We start from the raw sequence: 17,038 nt of genomic DNA on the forward strand, positions 1-17,038 counted from the left end.
GTGAAATGACCAAATTTCAATGATCAAATCAATGTCACAACCCGACATTGATTAAACGACGTCAAAAAGAATGTTGTTTCAACGTTGTATGTGTTGTAGAATATTGGTTGGGAAATGACCAAATTTCACAGATCAAATCAATATCACAACCTGACATTGACTAAAATTTGTTAAAAGCATGTTGTTTCAACGTTGTATTTGTGTTGTAGAATATTGGTTGTGAAATGACTGAATTTCAATGGTCAAATCAACGTCACAAACTGACATTGATTAAACGTTGTCAAAAAGCATGTTGTTTCAACGTTGTATTTGTGTTGTAGAATATTGGTTGGGAATTGAACAAAATTCAATGGTCAAACAACTTGAGAACCCGACTTTGATTAAACGTTGTCAAAAAGCATGTAGTTTCAACGATGTATTTGTGTTGTAGAATATTGGTTGGAAAATGACCAAAGGTCAATGGTCAAATCAACGTCAGAACCCAACATTGATTAAACGTAGTCAAAAAGCATGTTGTTTCAACGTTGTATATGTGTTTTAGAATATTGGTTGTGAAATGACAAAATTTCAATGGTCAAATCAACGTCACAACCTGACATTGATTAAACGTCGTCAAAAAGCATGTTGTTTCAACGTTGTATTTGTGTTGTAGAATATAGCTTGTGAAATGACCAAATTTCAATGATCAAATCAATGTCACAACCCAACATTGATTAAACGTTGTTAAAAAGCATGTTGTTTCAACGTTGTATTAGAGTTGTAAAATATTGGTTGGGAAATGACCAAAATTCAATGGTCAAATTAAAGTAAGAACCCGACAGTGATTAAACGTTGTTAAAAAGCATGTTGTTTCAGCGTTGTATTTGTGTTGTAGAATATTGGTTGGGAAATGACGAAAATTCAATGGTCAAATCAACATTGATTAAACGTCGTCAAAAATCATGTTCTTTCAACATTATGTTTGAGTTGCTTAACGTCATTTTAACGTTGTTAAAATGTCTTGTGCCTGCTGGGATGATACCAATATTTATTATTTAAAAAATGAATAATTAGTGAAGTAAATAAGCTATAACCACTGCTCACGCACCAGCCCTTTTGGCCTGCATACGAAAAGTTATCTTTCCATTTTTTCTTTTTTTTTTTTAGTTCATTTAAAAATAAAAATGACTCTCATTGTCCATAATTCTCTACAATTATGTTTTGATATCAGACTCGACATTTATTTGAGTTCTTCCAATATTTTCCAGGAAATCCAGTTTTTGTCCTTCTTTCCTGGCATCTTCCTGGTCTCGTTTTGTTTGTTTTGGCTACCGCAGCAATGCATTTGCTTGACAAACCTCTGTCCGAAACACTCGGAGCGTGGGCTTGTTAAAAGGAGCACCACGAGTTTCATTCAATTAAATCACGCGACAGAGATGGACGAACATGACGACAATCGACAAGATATATCTGCCAAAAATCCAAACTTTGTGTAAATATCTTGAGAAATATGAGATGATTATACAGGTAAAAGCCAGTAAATTAGAATATTTTGAAAAACTTGATTTATTTCAGTAATTGCATTCAAAAGGTGTAACTTGTACATTATATTTATTCATTGCACACAGACTGATGCATTCAAATGTTTATTTCATTTAATTTTGATGATTTGAAGTGGCAACAAATGAAAATCCAAAATTCCGTGTGTCACAAAATTAGAATATTACTTAAGGCTAATACAAAAAAAGGGATTTTTAGAAATGTTGGTCAACTGAAAAGTATGAAAATGAAAAATATGAGCATGTACAATACTCAATACTTGGTTGGAGCTCCTTTTGCCTCAATTACTGCGTTAATGCGGCGTGGCATGGAGTCGATGAGTTTCTGGCACTGCTCAGGTGTTATGAGAGCCCAGGTTGCTCTGATAGTGGCCTTCAACTCTTCTGCGTTTTTGGGTCAGAAATACCATGGTCCCTAAACCAGGCACGGGTAGATTTTGCGCTGTGTGCAGGCGCCAAGTCCTGTTGGAACTTGAAATCTCCATCTCCATAGAGCAGGTCAGCAGCAGGAAGCATGAAGTGCTCTAAAACTTGCTGGTAGACGGCTGCGTTGACCCTGGATCTCAGGAAACAGAGTGGACCGACACCAGCAGATGACATGGCACCCCAAACCATCACTGATGGTGGAAACTTTACACTAGACTTCAGGCAACGTGGATCCTGTGCCTCTCCTGTCTTCCTCCAGACTCTGGGACCTCGATTTCCAAAGGAAATGCAAAATTTGCATGGTTGGGTGATGGTTTGGGGTGCCATGTCATCTGCTGGTGTCGGTCCACTCTGTTTCCTGAGATCCAGGGTCAACGCAGCCGTCTACCAGCAAGTTTTAGAGCACTTCATGCTTCCTGCTGCTGACCTGCTCTATGGAGATGGAGATTTCAAGTTCCAACAGGACTTGGCGCCTGCGCACAGCGCAAAATCTACCCGTGCCTGGTTTACGGACCATGGTATTTCTGTTCTAAATTGGCCCGCCAACTCCCCTGACCTTAGCCCCATAGAAAATCTGTGGGGTATTGTGAAAAGGAAGATGTAGAATGCCAGACCCAAAAACGCAGAAGAGTTGAAGGCCACTATCAGAGCAACCTGGGCTCTCATAACACCTGAGCAGTGCCAGAAACTCATCGACTCCATGCCACGCCGCATTAACGCAGTAATTGAGGCAAAAGGAGCTCCAACCAAGTATTGAGTATTGTACATGCTCATATTTTTCATTTTCATACTTTTCAGTTGGCCAACATTTCTAAAAATCCCTTTTTTGTATTAGCCTTAAGTAATATTCTAATTTTGTGACACACGGAATTTTGGATTTTCATTTGTTGCCACTTCAAATCATCAAAATTAAATGAAATAAACATTTGAATGCATCAGTCTGTGTGCAATGAATAAATATAATGTACAACTTACACCTTTTGAATGCAATTACTGAAATAAATCAAGTTTTTCAAAATATTCTAATTTACTGGCTTTTACCTGTATAAGTGAAGAAGAGCAGGCAGCAGCTCACACATTCTCATACTTTCTGTAACATACAGAAGTAAATTATATCAGCCATCTTGAACAATAATCTACGTGAAGGAGCTCAGAATAGTTTTTATTGAAATGTTGACAGTTAGAGAAGTCCGATAATATCGGCCTGCCGATAATATCGGCCGATAAATGCGTTAAAATGTAATATCGGAAATTATCGGTATCGTTTTTTTATTATCGGTATCGTTTTTTTGTTTTGTTTTTTTAATTAAATCAACATAAAAAACAAGATACACTTACAATTAGTGCACCAACCTAAAAAACCTCCCTCCCCCATTTACACTCATTCACACAAAAAGGGTTGCTTCTTTCTGTTATTAATATTCTGGTTCCTACATTATATATCAATATATATCAATACAGTCTGCAAGGGATACAGTCCGTAAGCACACATGACTGTGGTCCACTAATAGTACTAACCTTTAACAGTTTATTTTACTCATTTTCATTAATTACTAGTTTCAATGTAACTGTTTGTATATTGTTTTACTTTCTTTTTTATTCAAGAAAATGTTTGTAATTTATTTATCTTATTTTTTTTTTTTTTTAAGTACCTTATATTCACCATACCTGGTTGTCCAAATTAGGCATAATAATGTGTTAATTCCACGACTGTATATATCGGTGATTAAAAAGTTGGACAATATTGGAATATCGGATATAAAAAAAAAAGCCATTATCGGACATCCCTATTGACAATATTTCAGAAACCTTACAGTGTATAAAATCCATAAAGTGTCATAAAATGGTATAAAATGAAGTAGATGAGTTATTGTGATGGAGAGAAATGTCATATTTTGACCAATTTTCCCAGGAGATTTTCCATATTTTGAAATAAAAACGTCTTAGACACACGTAGTAAAGGTTTTTGATGTTTTTTGAAGATAAATTAAACACAACATCAAAAATAATGTCACTACTGGTCTCCATCCATCCATCCATTTTCTATCGCGGGGGGCGCTGGAGCCTATCTCAGCTGCATTCGGGCGGTAGGCGGGGTAGATCCTGGACAAGTCACCACCTCATCGCAGGGCCAACACAGACAACATTCACACTCACATTCACACACTAGGACCAATTTAGTGTTGCCAATCAACCTATCCCCAGGTGCGTGTTTTTGGCGGTGGGAGGAAGCCGGAGTACCCGGAGGGAACCCACGCAGTGACGGGGAGTCACTTTTCTAAGAAATAATGTAAAAAAAACAACAACTTAAAGCCTTTTTTAGATGTTTATTGACATATAATATTCATCTTTAAATATAAATAACTTTTACTGCAAATGAATATGTCGCTTATCGGCATCCTCGACCACTGATAATCAGTATGGATTATTTGTGAATTGTGAATTTGTGAATTATATTTATATAGCGCTTTTCTCTAGTGACTCAAGGCGCTTTACATAGTGAAACCCAATATCTAAGTTACATTTAAAGCAGTGTGGGTGGCACTGGGAGCAGGTGGGTAAAGTGTCTTGCCCAAGGACACAACGGCAGTGACGAGGATAGCAGACGCGGGGATCGAACCTGGAACTCTCAAGTTGCTGGCACGGCCACTTTACCAACCGAGCTATAAGCTATGTCCTTATTTTCTCTTCTTGTGCTGTGCGGCTTCTGTTTGGTGTGTGGATGAATGTGGACACCAACCTGGCCTGAGCCAACTTTAAGGGGGAAAACGCACAATTTTCCGCCGTGATGTGAGTGTGACTCCCGAGCGGTGGGAACGATTAGCTGCAACTGAAGTCACATTAAAAGCTTCTGCTCTGCGTTTAGCTCCTTCATTCCGGGCGAGCAGACAAGGAGGGGGGGGGGGGGATTGTGACCTGGCAGCCAAAGCCTGCGTCCCTTCCCAACCTGCTCGGGCGACCCCGCGTCCAAAGCGCCTGGCAGCACAATGGTGAATGGACGGGGATTCCTTCAGCGCGCCCAGATAGCACAATAAGGTCTGTCTAATGCTGCTGCACCTGGGCCGCCAGCGCTGACTGGACTCATTCACGTCTTCCCCAGATGACTTCCATTCATTAAACGGCCCTTTTGAAACGGGGGGACCGGCGGCGAGGAATCGCTGATTGCATCAAGATGTCACACGTGCACGCTTCGCTGCTCTGACATCTCCACAACAGGACCCCCTAAAAATATATCCTCCTGCAGAACCTCAAGCAGGGGTGTCCAAATTTTTCCCACTGAGGGCCACACACAAATCAAAGCATGCAGGGGCCATTTTGATATTTTTAGCTTTCAAAACCAGTACTATATATATATATATATATATATATGACAAATCATCTCAAACCACAACAAAACAATTGCAAATGAGCCGTCGGCCCCCGGACAGAGCGACTCCAAAACCAACAAAGGCTGTAACTGTCGAAAGAAACCTGATTGCCCTCTCAACGGGGGGTGCTTACAAACATCAGTTGTCTACCAATCTAAGGTAATACGCAAGGACATTAACACATCCGACACATATGTAGGATTAACCGAGGGAGAATTCAAAACCAGATGGAACAACCACAAGGCTTCTTTCAGGAACCAAAACCTGCGGAATACCACAGAACTCAGCAAACACATTTGGGACCTCAAAGACAATAATGTTGAATATTCAATAACATGGCAAATTCTTGCATCCAGCACACCTTACAATAGTGGTAATAAAAGATGCAACCTATGCTTGAAAGAGAAACTGTTTATTATTTACCGTCCAGACCTGTCATCCCTCAACAAGCGCAGCGAAATTGTAACAGCATGCCGCCATAGACGGAAACACCTCCTAGGTAACACATGAGCCAATCACCACGCCCCTACACCAGCCTGTACCCACCCACTCTGTGCCCTATATAAACCATGGTATGCGAATGCTCCCATTAAAATCTCCTGATGATTGAGGGTACCCCCCCTCATGAAACAGGCCTGTAGAGATGAAATAGTCTTGTGATTTTTTTTCCCACACATACATATATATATATATATATATATATATATATATATATAATATATGCATGGATGTATAGAAATATATATATACACATATATAATATATTACATATACTGTATATGGACTAGAGATGCGCGGATAGGCAATTATTTCATCCGCAACCGCATCAGAAAGTCGTCAACCATCCGCAATCCACCCGATCTAACATTTGATCAGAACCGCATCCGCCCGTTGTTATATATCTAATATAGACGATGCAAGGCATTAGTGAGGTTATAAAGCTTTTGCCTGTTAAAGAAAGGAGACTGATCCAATGCAGCACACACATTCGCGTGCCACGCTGTCACGACCCAGACGCACACCAGTGCGCAATCATGTGGGAGCCGCGCTGAGCGCACCTCCAAGCGCGTCTCGCTGCAGGCGACTGCCGGGTATATGGGCCCGACGCTCCAGCGCCATCCATTTTCAGGGCTAGTTGATTCGGCAGGTGGGTTGTTACACACTCCTTAGCGGGTTCCGACTTCCATGGCCACCGTCCTAGCTGCTGTCTATATCAACCAGGGTGAGCCCCACCCCTTTCGTGAGCGCACTGCGCGCGGAGTGACCCCTGTTACGCGCCCCCGGCAACAGGGGTGGCGGGCAGGTAAGCTGCGCGGGCGGAGCGCGCGGAGTGACCCCTGTTACGAGCCCCCGGCCACAGGGGTGGCGGGCAGGTAAGCTGCTTACCTGCTGCGCGTGACGCCGGCCGCGGCGAAGGCGGACGAGGCGGTGTATCGGTGCAGTGGGCGCGGTGGTGACCCTGGACGTGCGTCGGGCCCTTCTCGCGGATCGCCTCAGCTACGGCTCCCGGTGGGGCTCTCTCAGGGGAAGGGGCCTCGGTCCCGGACCCCGGCGAGGCGTCACTTCTTCGCTCCGTAAAAGTGTCCATCTCTTTTTCTTTTTTTTCTTCTGTTGTGGCATATGCTGCAGGTGCCTGCTCGTTTTTCGTATGTGGGTAACAACATTTAACTATGTATATATATTTCCCAATTGATTTAACTGCCACCCGCCTGAATCTATTTAAAATCGAATTTTTTTTTAACCACCCGACCCGACCCGACCCGCGGATAAAATCTAATTTTTTTTAATTTCATCCGCCCGATCCGCGGATAATCCGCGGACTCCGCGGTTGTGCCCGCAAACCGCGCATCCCTAATATGGACATATACATATACAGATATTCATCCATCCACCCATCCATCTTCTACCGCTTATATAATATACTATTTATAATATATATAATACAAATATACGTATAATATATATAATGTATTATATATACCGTATTTTTCGGACTATAAGTGGCAGTTTTTTTTCAAAGTTTGACCGGGGTTGCGACTTATACTCAGGAGCGACTTATGTGTGGAATTATTAACACATTACCGTAAAATATCAAATAATATTATTGATCTCATTCACGTAAGAGACTAGACGTATAAGATTTCATGGGATTTAGCGATTAGGAGTGACAGATTGTTTGGTAAACGTATAGCATGTTCTATATGTTATAGTTATTTGAATGACTCTTACCATAATATGTTACGTTAACATACCAGTTGGTTATTTATGCCTCATATAACGTACACTTATTCAGCCTGTTGTTCACTATTCTTGATTTATTTTAAATTGCCTTTCAAATGTCTATTCTTGGTGTTGGCTTTTATCAAATAAATTTCCCCAAAAAATGCAACTTATACTCCAGTGCGACTTATATGTTTTTTTCTTTCTTTATTATGCTTTTTCGGCCGGTGCGACTTATACTCCGGAGCGACTTATAGTCCGAAAAATATAAACACTATATTGCCAAAAGTATTTGGCCACCTGCCTTGACTCACATATGAACTCGAAGTGCCATCCCATTCCTAACCCATAGGGTTCAATATGATGTCGGTCCACCTTTTGCAGCTATTACAGCTTCAACTCTTCTGGGAAGGCTGTCCACAAGGTTGCGGAGTGTGTTTATAGGAATTTTCGACCATTCTTCCAAAAGCGGTCACACAGTGATGTTGGTCTCAGTCTCCATTCTAATTCATCCCAAACGTGTTCCATGGGGTTCAGGTCAGGACTCTGTGCAGGCCAGTCAAGTTCATCCACACCAGACTCTGTCATCCGTGTCTTTATGGACCTTGCCTTGTGCACTGGTGCACAGTAATGTTGGAAGAGGGAGGAGCCCGCTCCAAACTGTTCCCACAAGGTTGGGAGCATGGAATTGTCCAAAATGTTTTGGTATTCTGGAGCATTCAAAGTTCCTTTCACTGGGACTAAGGGGCCAAAAACAACCCCACACTATAATTCCTCCTCCACCAAATTTCACACTCGGCACAATGCAGTCCGAAATGTAGCGTTCTCCTGGCAACCTCCAAACCCAGACTCGTCCATCAGATTGCCAGATGGAAAAGCGTGATTCATCAGTCCAGAGAAGGCGTCTCCACTGCTCTAGAGTCCAGTGGCGACGTGCTTTACACCACTGCATCCCACGCTTTGCATTGAACTTGGTGATGTATGGCTTAGATGCAGTTGCTCGGCCATAGAAAGCCATTCCATGAAGCTCTCTGTGTACTGTATGTGGGCTAATTGGAAGGTCACATGAAGTTTGGACCTCTGTAGCAACTGACTGTACAGAAAGTCGGCAACCTCTTTGCACTATGTGCTTCAGCATCCGCTGACCCCTCTCTGTCTCTTTACGTGGCCTACCACTTGGTGGCTGAGTTGGTGTTGTTCCCAAATTCTTCCATTTTCTTATTATAAAGCCGGCAGTTGACTTTGGAATATTTAGGAGCGAGGAAATTTCACGACTAGATTTGTTGCACAGGTGGCATCCTGTGACAGTTCCACGCTGGAATTCACTGAGCTCCTGAGAGCGATCCATTCTTTCACAAATGTTTGTAAAAACAGTCTCCATGCCTAAGTGCTTGATGTTATACACCTGTGGCCGGGCCAAGTGATTAGGACACCTGATTCTCATCATTTGGATGGTTGGATATATATATATATATATATATATATATATATATATATATATATATAATATATAATATATATATATTATATGTATTAATATGTGTGTGTGTGTGTGTATGTATATATATATATATATATATATATATATATATATATATATATATATATATATAAATTATTTTTTAGAATCTTTAGGCCTCCTCAAGTATGGACCTGGGGACCCGACAGTCATTAAAATGTTTTAAATAAGTCATGCATTATTTATTTTTTCCAACGCCTAAATATCTAGGTCAAATTCAGATCCATATGTCGACACAAATTTTTATAATATAAAAAAAAAAAGTTGTATCCCCTTTTTGTTAAACAAAACCTTGTTTTTTTTATGCAAAACGCAAAATTTGCAACATTTTGTCTGTAATTGTAGCCTTAAATAATAATAATTTTAATTTATAAGGCGCCTTTCTGGGAACTCAAGGACACCGTACAAAATCAAAACAATAAAATCTAATTGGATAAAAACAACAATAATAACAACAACAAAGATAGAGAAGAAAAGATGATTACAATGACATACCAAAGACTATAAAAATGGGACCCATTACCTCCCTGCTTGGCACACAGTATCAAGGGTTGGAATTGGGGGTTGAATCACCAAAAATGATTCCCGGGCGCGGCCACCGCTGCTGCTCACTGCTCCCCTCACCTCCCAGGGGGTGATCAAGGGTGATGGGTCAAATGCAGAGAATAATTTCGCCACACCTAGTGTGTGTGTGACAATCATTGGTACTTTAACTTTAATAAGCAGTCAGGAATAGGTGTGTTTTGAGTCCTGATTTGAAGAGGGATATTGAGTCTAAGTTACAAAGGTCTGGAGGCAAAGAGTTCCAAAGATGTGGGGCAGAGCGAATAAATAGGTCAATAATTCATCATTTTGATTCATTATTATTTTCTGAGCAATGACAGCTTAAGAAAAAATCCCACTAAAATTGTCAGGGATTCAAAAGGGCCCACTCATTCCTGTAAGTGTTAAAAGATAATATATACTCTATTATATTATTTTTTACTTTCAATGCCTAAATTTCCAGATCAACTTCTTGCGGTGGTGGTTGAGTCTCTACTTTTTTTCTCTTTTTTTTTTGAGTATGACTGCAAAATAATTGAATGGGGTCCAAAAAAGTTGTGAGTGCCAGCACTTTGATAAAGAAGGTGACAAACACAATTGAATTAAAGAAATAATTCTTAGTCCAGTACGTCTTCGCCAACACGCGTGTTCAGTAAAGGTACAAGTGATGTTAAATGTTTATTCATTCAAGGCCTTTTGGGACACATCACTAATAAAACACAAATTATTAACTTATTCACATATTTATTGCTGCTGGGTTCTTGTACCAAAGCCAGATTGACCCAATCCCTGCCCCCGGGTGATGGTCATGTGACAAGAGTGCTGTTCCATCACTGAATCCAGCGCCTGGTCATGCGCGATGCAGACAGAGTCCAGACCACCGCGGGTTAGCTAAACAAAGTCAGCGCCACAGTGACAAGTCGTATCCGAGCCGGCTCTTTGTCACGGCGCCTGGCATATTTTCCTCACTCGTTGAGCCAGAACAGCCTGTTAAGTCAGTCTGGATCTCTGCAGTGAACATAAACAGCTGCTGAAAATCCCATTGCTGTTTTTTTTTTTTTTTTTTTGCTGCAAACACATCTGATCAGCGTCTACGTCACGAGAAGACAAAATGTTGCTTTTTTTGACCGGTGTTACAACTGTCACTTTGACCGGTCCCCATACGGTAGTAATAGTCAGGCAATTTTATTCGTAGACGACTATTACTACACCTGGCTTTACAGAAAATGATGAAAACGATGAAAATAAAATAATTATCATTCAAATTTAAATATCAAATAAAATCATCATAAAAACTATTATAATTAAAATTACAATTACAGAGTGTAGATGCAATAAGCAGAGGTGGGACCAAGTCATTGTTTTGCAAGTCACAAGTAAGTCTCAAGTCTTTGCCCTCAAGTCCGAGTCAAGTCCCGAGTCAAGACAGGCAAGCCCCGAGTCAAGTCCAAAGTCAAGACTGGAAAGTCTCAAGTCAAGTCCTAAGTCCTGCATTTTGAACTTCGAGTCCTTTCAAGTCCTTTTAACCACAGACTAATATATTAACACAGATTGTGTATGCTTTTCAAACGCTGTATTTATTTATTAAAACAAGTGCATTTTAAATTGCAGGAAAGAAAATTGTGCTGACATTGCACTTTATAATAGCACTATTAACCAGTCATTTTAAACATTAACTCATTCCTTTACAGAACAAACACATTGAAAAATAAAGTGCAAATGTACTTATTTGTACAAAAGTGTTAACATTGAAAAAACATGACATGTACGTGAACATAACAAAAAAGTTGTACTTTTTATATGTCAGGGCCCTATGCTGCATTGCATTTGCAAAAGACCAAATTAGTCAAGAGTCTGTCAGTCATTTGTGCACGATGGGGGCGTAGTATGATGCCACCATGGCTGAAAACTCGCTCCACTGGAGCACTGGAGGCAGGCACTGCCAAGACTCTCATGGCCACTCGGAACAGTGAAGGAAGAGTCTTCATGTTCAATGCCCAGAACAAAAGGGGGGAGAGAGTTGTTTTGGGTTGGTGCACTACTTGTAAGTGTATCTTGTGTTTTTTATGTTGATTTAATTAAAAAAATAAAAATAAAAATAAAAAAATTCTTGTGCGGCCCGATACCAATCGATCCACGGACCAGTACCGGGCCGCGGCCCGGTGGTTGGGGACCACTGAGGTAAACAACCAACAGTATGTCAGAAAGCTAGCTAAAACGGTACACATATTCATAATATAGTATACATTTTAACTGACCTTTATTTGACTATTTTTGTCTTTTTTTAGGTGGCTAAAATATGCGGTGCTGCTGACCGCCGTCTAACGTTACGTGTGATATATTGACTAACGTAACCCTGCTTAAAAAAAAATCACTGAACAAAAAGTATAAATAAGGTAGTGAACTGCAACAGATTCCCGTGTTTGCAATAACGTTATAACGTTAGCAGTGAGTTTACAGCCTCACTGATTTAACTACACAGCAAATAAAAGTCACGTTACTTAGCCAATAAACGTTATCTTACATTCAAAACTTACCCTTCTTTTTGCAACTTCAAATGCCGGACGAAGTTGGAAGTTGTTGCCTCTCCATCAGTAATTTTCGAACCGCATGTGTTGCATACTGCAAACCGTTTTGTGTTGACCACCTCGTAATTTTTATACCCAAACAAAATTATTTTAGGTATCATTTTTTGTTCACTGGCGTGTGGTTTGGACATGTCTTCTTCCTTGGTTGTCCTGCAATTTGATTGGATGAATGCTGTGTGATGAAAACAAAGTAGATGTAATTTGATTGGCTGTTGTACTGAGAGCACACCAGCTGACACACGCAACGCTGATAGACAAGTACACAATGAAAAATACGGAGCGCTCCCGAATAACTTTTTCATCTTTGGGTTTTGGGGAAAGTAGCAAGTCGTGTCAAGTCATGTCAATTGAAAAGGCTCAAGTCCAAGTGAAGTCACAAGTCATTGATGTTAAAGTCTAAGTCGAGTTGCAAGTCTTTTTACATTTTGTCAAGTCGAGTCTAAAGTCATCAAATTCATGACTCGAGTCTGACTCGAGTCCAAGTCATGTGACTCGAGTCCACACCTCTGGCAATAAGTGACACATATGTACTTATTAAAATACAGGAATTGACTTTGTTACAGCAGCTACATGTACAGAAAATAATCAAATTGAAGAGTAGAAAAAGAAGAAAACAAAATATTCAACATTTCTATGCAATCTCCTGAGAGCCAGCGTCCTCTGCAGTGGACGTTTGTGTTTTCCTGGAGTGTGCAAGTCTTGACACAAGAAATCTACCAAGGTTAATTTGTGTCTTTATTAAGAAAGCTTTTTTTTTGACACTGATTTTATGTAACGCAAATTTTTTGTGTCTTGAATTTTGTGAATTTTTTTTTTTTTTTTTTACATCAAGTTATAAAAAATGCGTGTGTTTAAAAATTCAGTGCATAAAACATTAATTGTAATAAAAATTCAGTGTATAAAAAAAAATTCAGCAAGATTCACTTGCGATAAATCAACACTCAATTTTTTTACACTGACATTTTAATACACTAAATTTTAATACACTCAATTTTTATTGACTGAATTTTTATACACTGAATTTTAATAGTCTTTTATTCATACACTGATTTTTTTGACACTGAATTTAAGCATACTTGCCAACCCTCCTGGATTTTCCGGGAGACTCCCGAAATTCAGCGCCTCTCTCGAAAACCTCCCGGGACAAATTTTTCTCCCGAAAATCTCCCGAAATTCAGGCGGAGCTGGAGGCCACGCCCCCTCCAGCTCCATGCGGACCTGAGTGACGTGTCGACAGCCTGTTTTCACGTCCGCTTTCCCACAATATAAACAGCGTGCCTGCCCAATCACATTATAACTGTAGAATGATCGAGGGTGAGTTCTTGGTTTCTTATGTGGGTTTATTGTTAGGCAGTTTCATTAACGTCCTCCCAGCGCGGCAACAACACACAACAGCAGCAGTCACGTTTTCGTCTACCGTAAAGCAGTTCGTCTGCCGTAAACAGCAATGTTGTGACACTCTTAAACAGGACAATACTGCCATCTACTGTACATGCATATGTGACAATAACATCTATGGCTTTTAGAGAGTGCAGTGCACAACTGCGCACACAACAAGGAGACGAAGCAGAATGCATCATCAGAGAGGGTGTTCAGCATGGTTAGAAAAATAGTGAGAGAGAATAGAACAATTCAACCCTTCACTCAACAATGAGTAGATGAGTGTTATGTGTGTGTATATGTGTAAATAAATGAACACTGAAATTCAAGTATTTCTCTTATATATATATATATATATATATATATATATATATATATATATATATATATATATATATATATATATAGCTAGAATTCACTGAAAGTCAAGTATTTCTTATATATACTTGGTGAATTCTAGCTGTAAATATACTCCTCCCCTCTTAACCACGCCCCCCCCCCCCCCCCCCCCCCCCCCCCACCTCCCGAAATCGGAGGTCTCAAGGTTGGCAAGTATGATTTAAGTAACGCAATTTTTTTGCATCTTGAATTTTGTGATTTTTTTTTTTTGTACATCAAATTATACAAGATGCGTGTGTTTAAAAATTCAGTGTATACAAAATTAATTGTAATAAAAATTCAGTGTATAAAAAAAATCTTTGTAATAAAAATACAGTGTAAAGAAATTCAGTTGCTTCAAAAAGCAAGACTCACTTCCGGTAAATTAACACTGAATTTTTTTACACTGAAGTTTTAATACACTAAATTTTAATACACTGAGATTTTAATGACTGAATTTTACTACACTCTTTTTTTATACACATAATTTTTTTGACACTGAATTTATGTAACGCAATTGTTTTACGTTTGAATTTTGTGATCTTTTTTTACATCAAATTATAAAAGATGCATGTGTTTAAAAATTCAGTGTATAAAAAAATGATAATAAAAATTCAGTTTATAAAAAAATCATTGTAATAAAAATGTTGTGTATAAAAAAGTTCAGTGTAAAGAAATTCAGTGTCGAAAAAGTGCTGCTTCAAAAAGCAAAACTGACTTCTGGTAAATTAACACTGAATTTTTAATGCTCTGAATTTTTATTGACTGAATTTTAATACATAGAATTTTTATACACAAATTTTTAATGCACTGTTTTTTTATACACAGAATTTTTTGGACACTGATTTTTTTTATTTTTTTTTACATCAAATTATAAAAGATGCGTGTGTTTTAAAAATTCAGTGTATATAAAATTAATTTAAAAAAAATGTGTCTATAAAAAAATCATTGTAATACAAATTCAGTGTATAAAAAAAAGCCATTGTTATAAAAATTCAGTGTAAAGAAATTCAGTGTCGAAAAATGTGCTGCTTCAAAAAGCCAGACTCACTTCCGGTAAATTAACACTGAATTTTTAATACACTGAATTTTTATATACTACATTTTAATATACTGTTTTGTTATACACTGAATTTATGTAACGCAATATTTTTGCGTCTGAATTTGGTGGTTTTTTTGTTTTACATCAAATTATAAAAGATGCGTGTGTTTAAAAAAGTGTATAAAGAAATTAATTACAATAAAAATTCAGTGTAAAGAAATTCAGTGTCAAAAAATGTGCTGCTTCAAAAACTAACACTAAATTTTTATACTGAATTTTTTATACACTGAATTTTTTGGGAATTTATGTAACGCAGTTTTTTATATACAGTTATACCGTTTTTTTTATTTTACATCAAATTATAAAAGATGCGTGTGTTTAAAAATTCTGTGTGTAAAAATTAATTGTAGTAATAAACATTCAGTGTATAAAAAAATCATAGTAATAAAAATTCAGTGTATACAAAATTAATTGTAATAGAAATTCAGTATAAACAGTGTCGAAAAATGTGCTGCTTCCAAAAGCAAGACTCACTTCGGGTAAATTAACACAGAATTTTTAATACACTAAATTTTAATACACTGAATTTGTATTGACTGAATTTTTTTTAACACTGATTTTTTTTTACACTGAATTTTAAAACACTGAATTTTGCTAACAATTTTTTTTTCCAATGAAATTGTCAGCATAATTTGAATATATTTGAAAATAATAATAACTTTGTTTGGTAACTAGCACGCTTGTCTGTCATGCCGGCAACCTAGGTTGGAGTCCCAGGTGGAAGATCAAAATCAGAAGACATGTACACATACAGTATATACACACATAGTACACAAGTATTAGTGAAGAAATACTACACGGTTTTGTTTGTGTGTGTTTAGTAGTGTGGCGGACGTCAAATGTTGTGGAACACCCGGCATGAATATTGTCCAAATTCTGCCTGAAAATAAATATATCCAATTATGTCAAAAGGCAAACGTCTCAAACCAAATTGAAGATTGTGTTTTTTCTCTCTTCTATTTTCAGCTCAGGTTCCTGACAGTGACGAGCAGTTTGTTCCGGATTTCCACTCGGAGAACTGTGAGTACTTTCCTTTTGCACTGGAGTCTGTGCTCAGGTCTTCCTTGTCCCTCGTGGGCTACGGCGAGGTCACACGCGGGCCGACCAGCGGAGGGCGCTGTGACTTGCTGACGTTGCAGTATTCCTCCCTGGCGTACAGAGGTGTAGTTGGCGTACAGAGGTGTAGTTGGCGTACAGATGTGTAGTTGGCGTTGTGCGGCGCCGCCCGACATTTGCATGCTCTTGAAAAGCCCGGACGTGGAGCCCGGGAAACCGGTATCAAAAACAGAAAAAAAAGCTCAGGTACAAAGATGGGCCTTTGTGTACGTGGGAAGAGGTCAGATGGCAAAACAAATTCCTGGGCTGAAGTATTTGAATGAGCTTCCCCTTGCTAACAATGACTCTTGGGCAGGGGGCCCAACTTTTTATACTGAGGGCCACACAATGGGAAATCAAAACACTGAGGGCCACACAATGGGAAATCAAAATATGTGGGGGCCTTTTTGATTTTTTTAATTTTCAAAACATATATATATATATATATGTATGTATATGTGTATATGTATGTACACACACACATATATATATATATATATATATATATATATATATATATATATATATACATGTATGTGTGGGAAAAAAAATCACAAGACTACTTCATCTCTACAGGCCTGTTTCATGAGGGGGTTCCCTCAATCATCAGGAGATTTTTCATCTCCTGATGATTGAGGGAACCCCCTCATGACACAGGCCTGTAGAGATGAAGTAGTCTTGTGATTTTTTTTCCCACACATACATATATTGCGCTCTACTACGGTATCGAGCACTATTTTTTGGATAACCTTATTAAGACATATATATATATATACATATATATATACATATATGTGTATACTGTATATATATACATATATATATATGTATGTATATATATATATATATATATATATATATATACGTATATATGTATATAT

General features: G+C 38.5%; 1 protein-coding gene across 6 annotated transcripts in view; it reads left to right on the top strand.

Annotated features, from left to right (window-relative positions):
* etv4 (ETS variant transcription factor 4) overlaps positions 1-17,038 on the top strand; it is a 246,452-nt gene that overhangs the window by 152,430 nt on the left and 76,984 nt on the right. For all 6 annotated transcript variants that reach the window (XM_061931726.1, XM_061931728.1, XM_061931725.1 and 3 more), the window contains one exon: positions 16,029-16,082. In XM_061931726.1, the coding sequence (XP_061787710.1) occupies positions 16,029-16,082 (54 nt within the window). The remainder of the gene's footprint in view (positions 1-16,028; positions 16,083-17,038) is intronic.

The sequence above is a fragment of the Nerophis lumbriciformis genome, linkage group LG39 (assembly GCF_033978685.3).
Source record: "Nerophis lumbriciformis linkage group LG39, RoL_Nlum_v2.1, whole genome shotgun sequence".
In the NCBI taxonomy this organism is placed as follows: Eukaryota; Metazoa; Chordata; class Actinopteri; order Syngnathiformes; family Syngnathidae; genus Nerophis; species Nerophis lumbriciformis.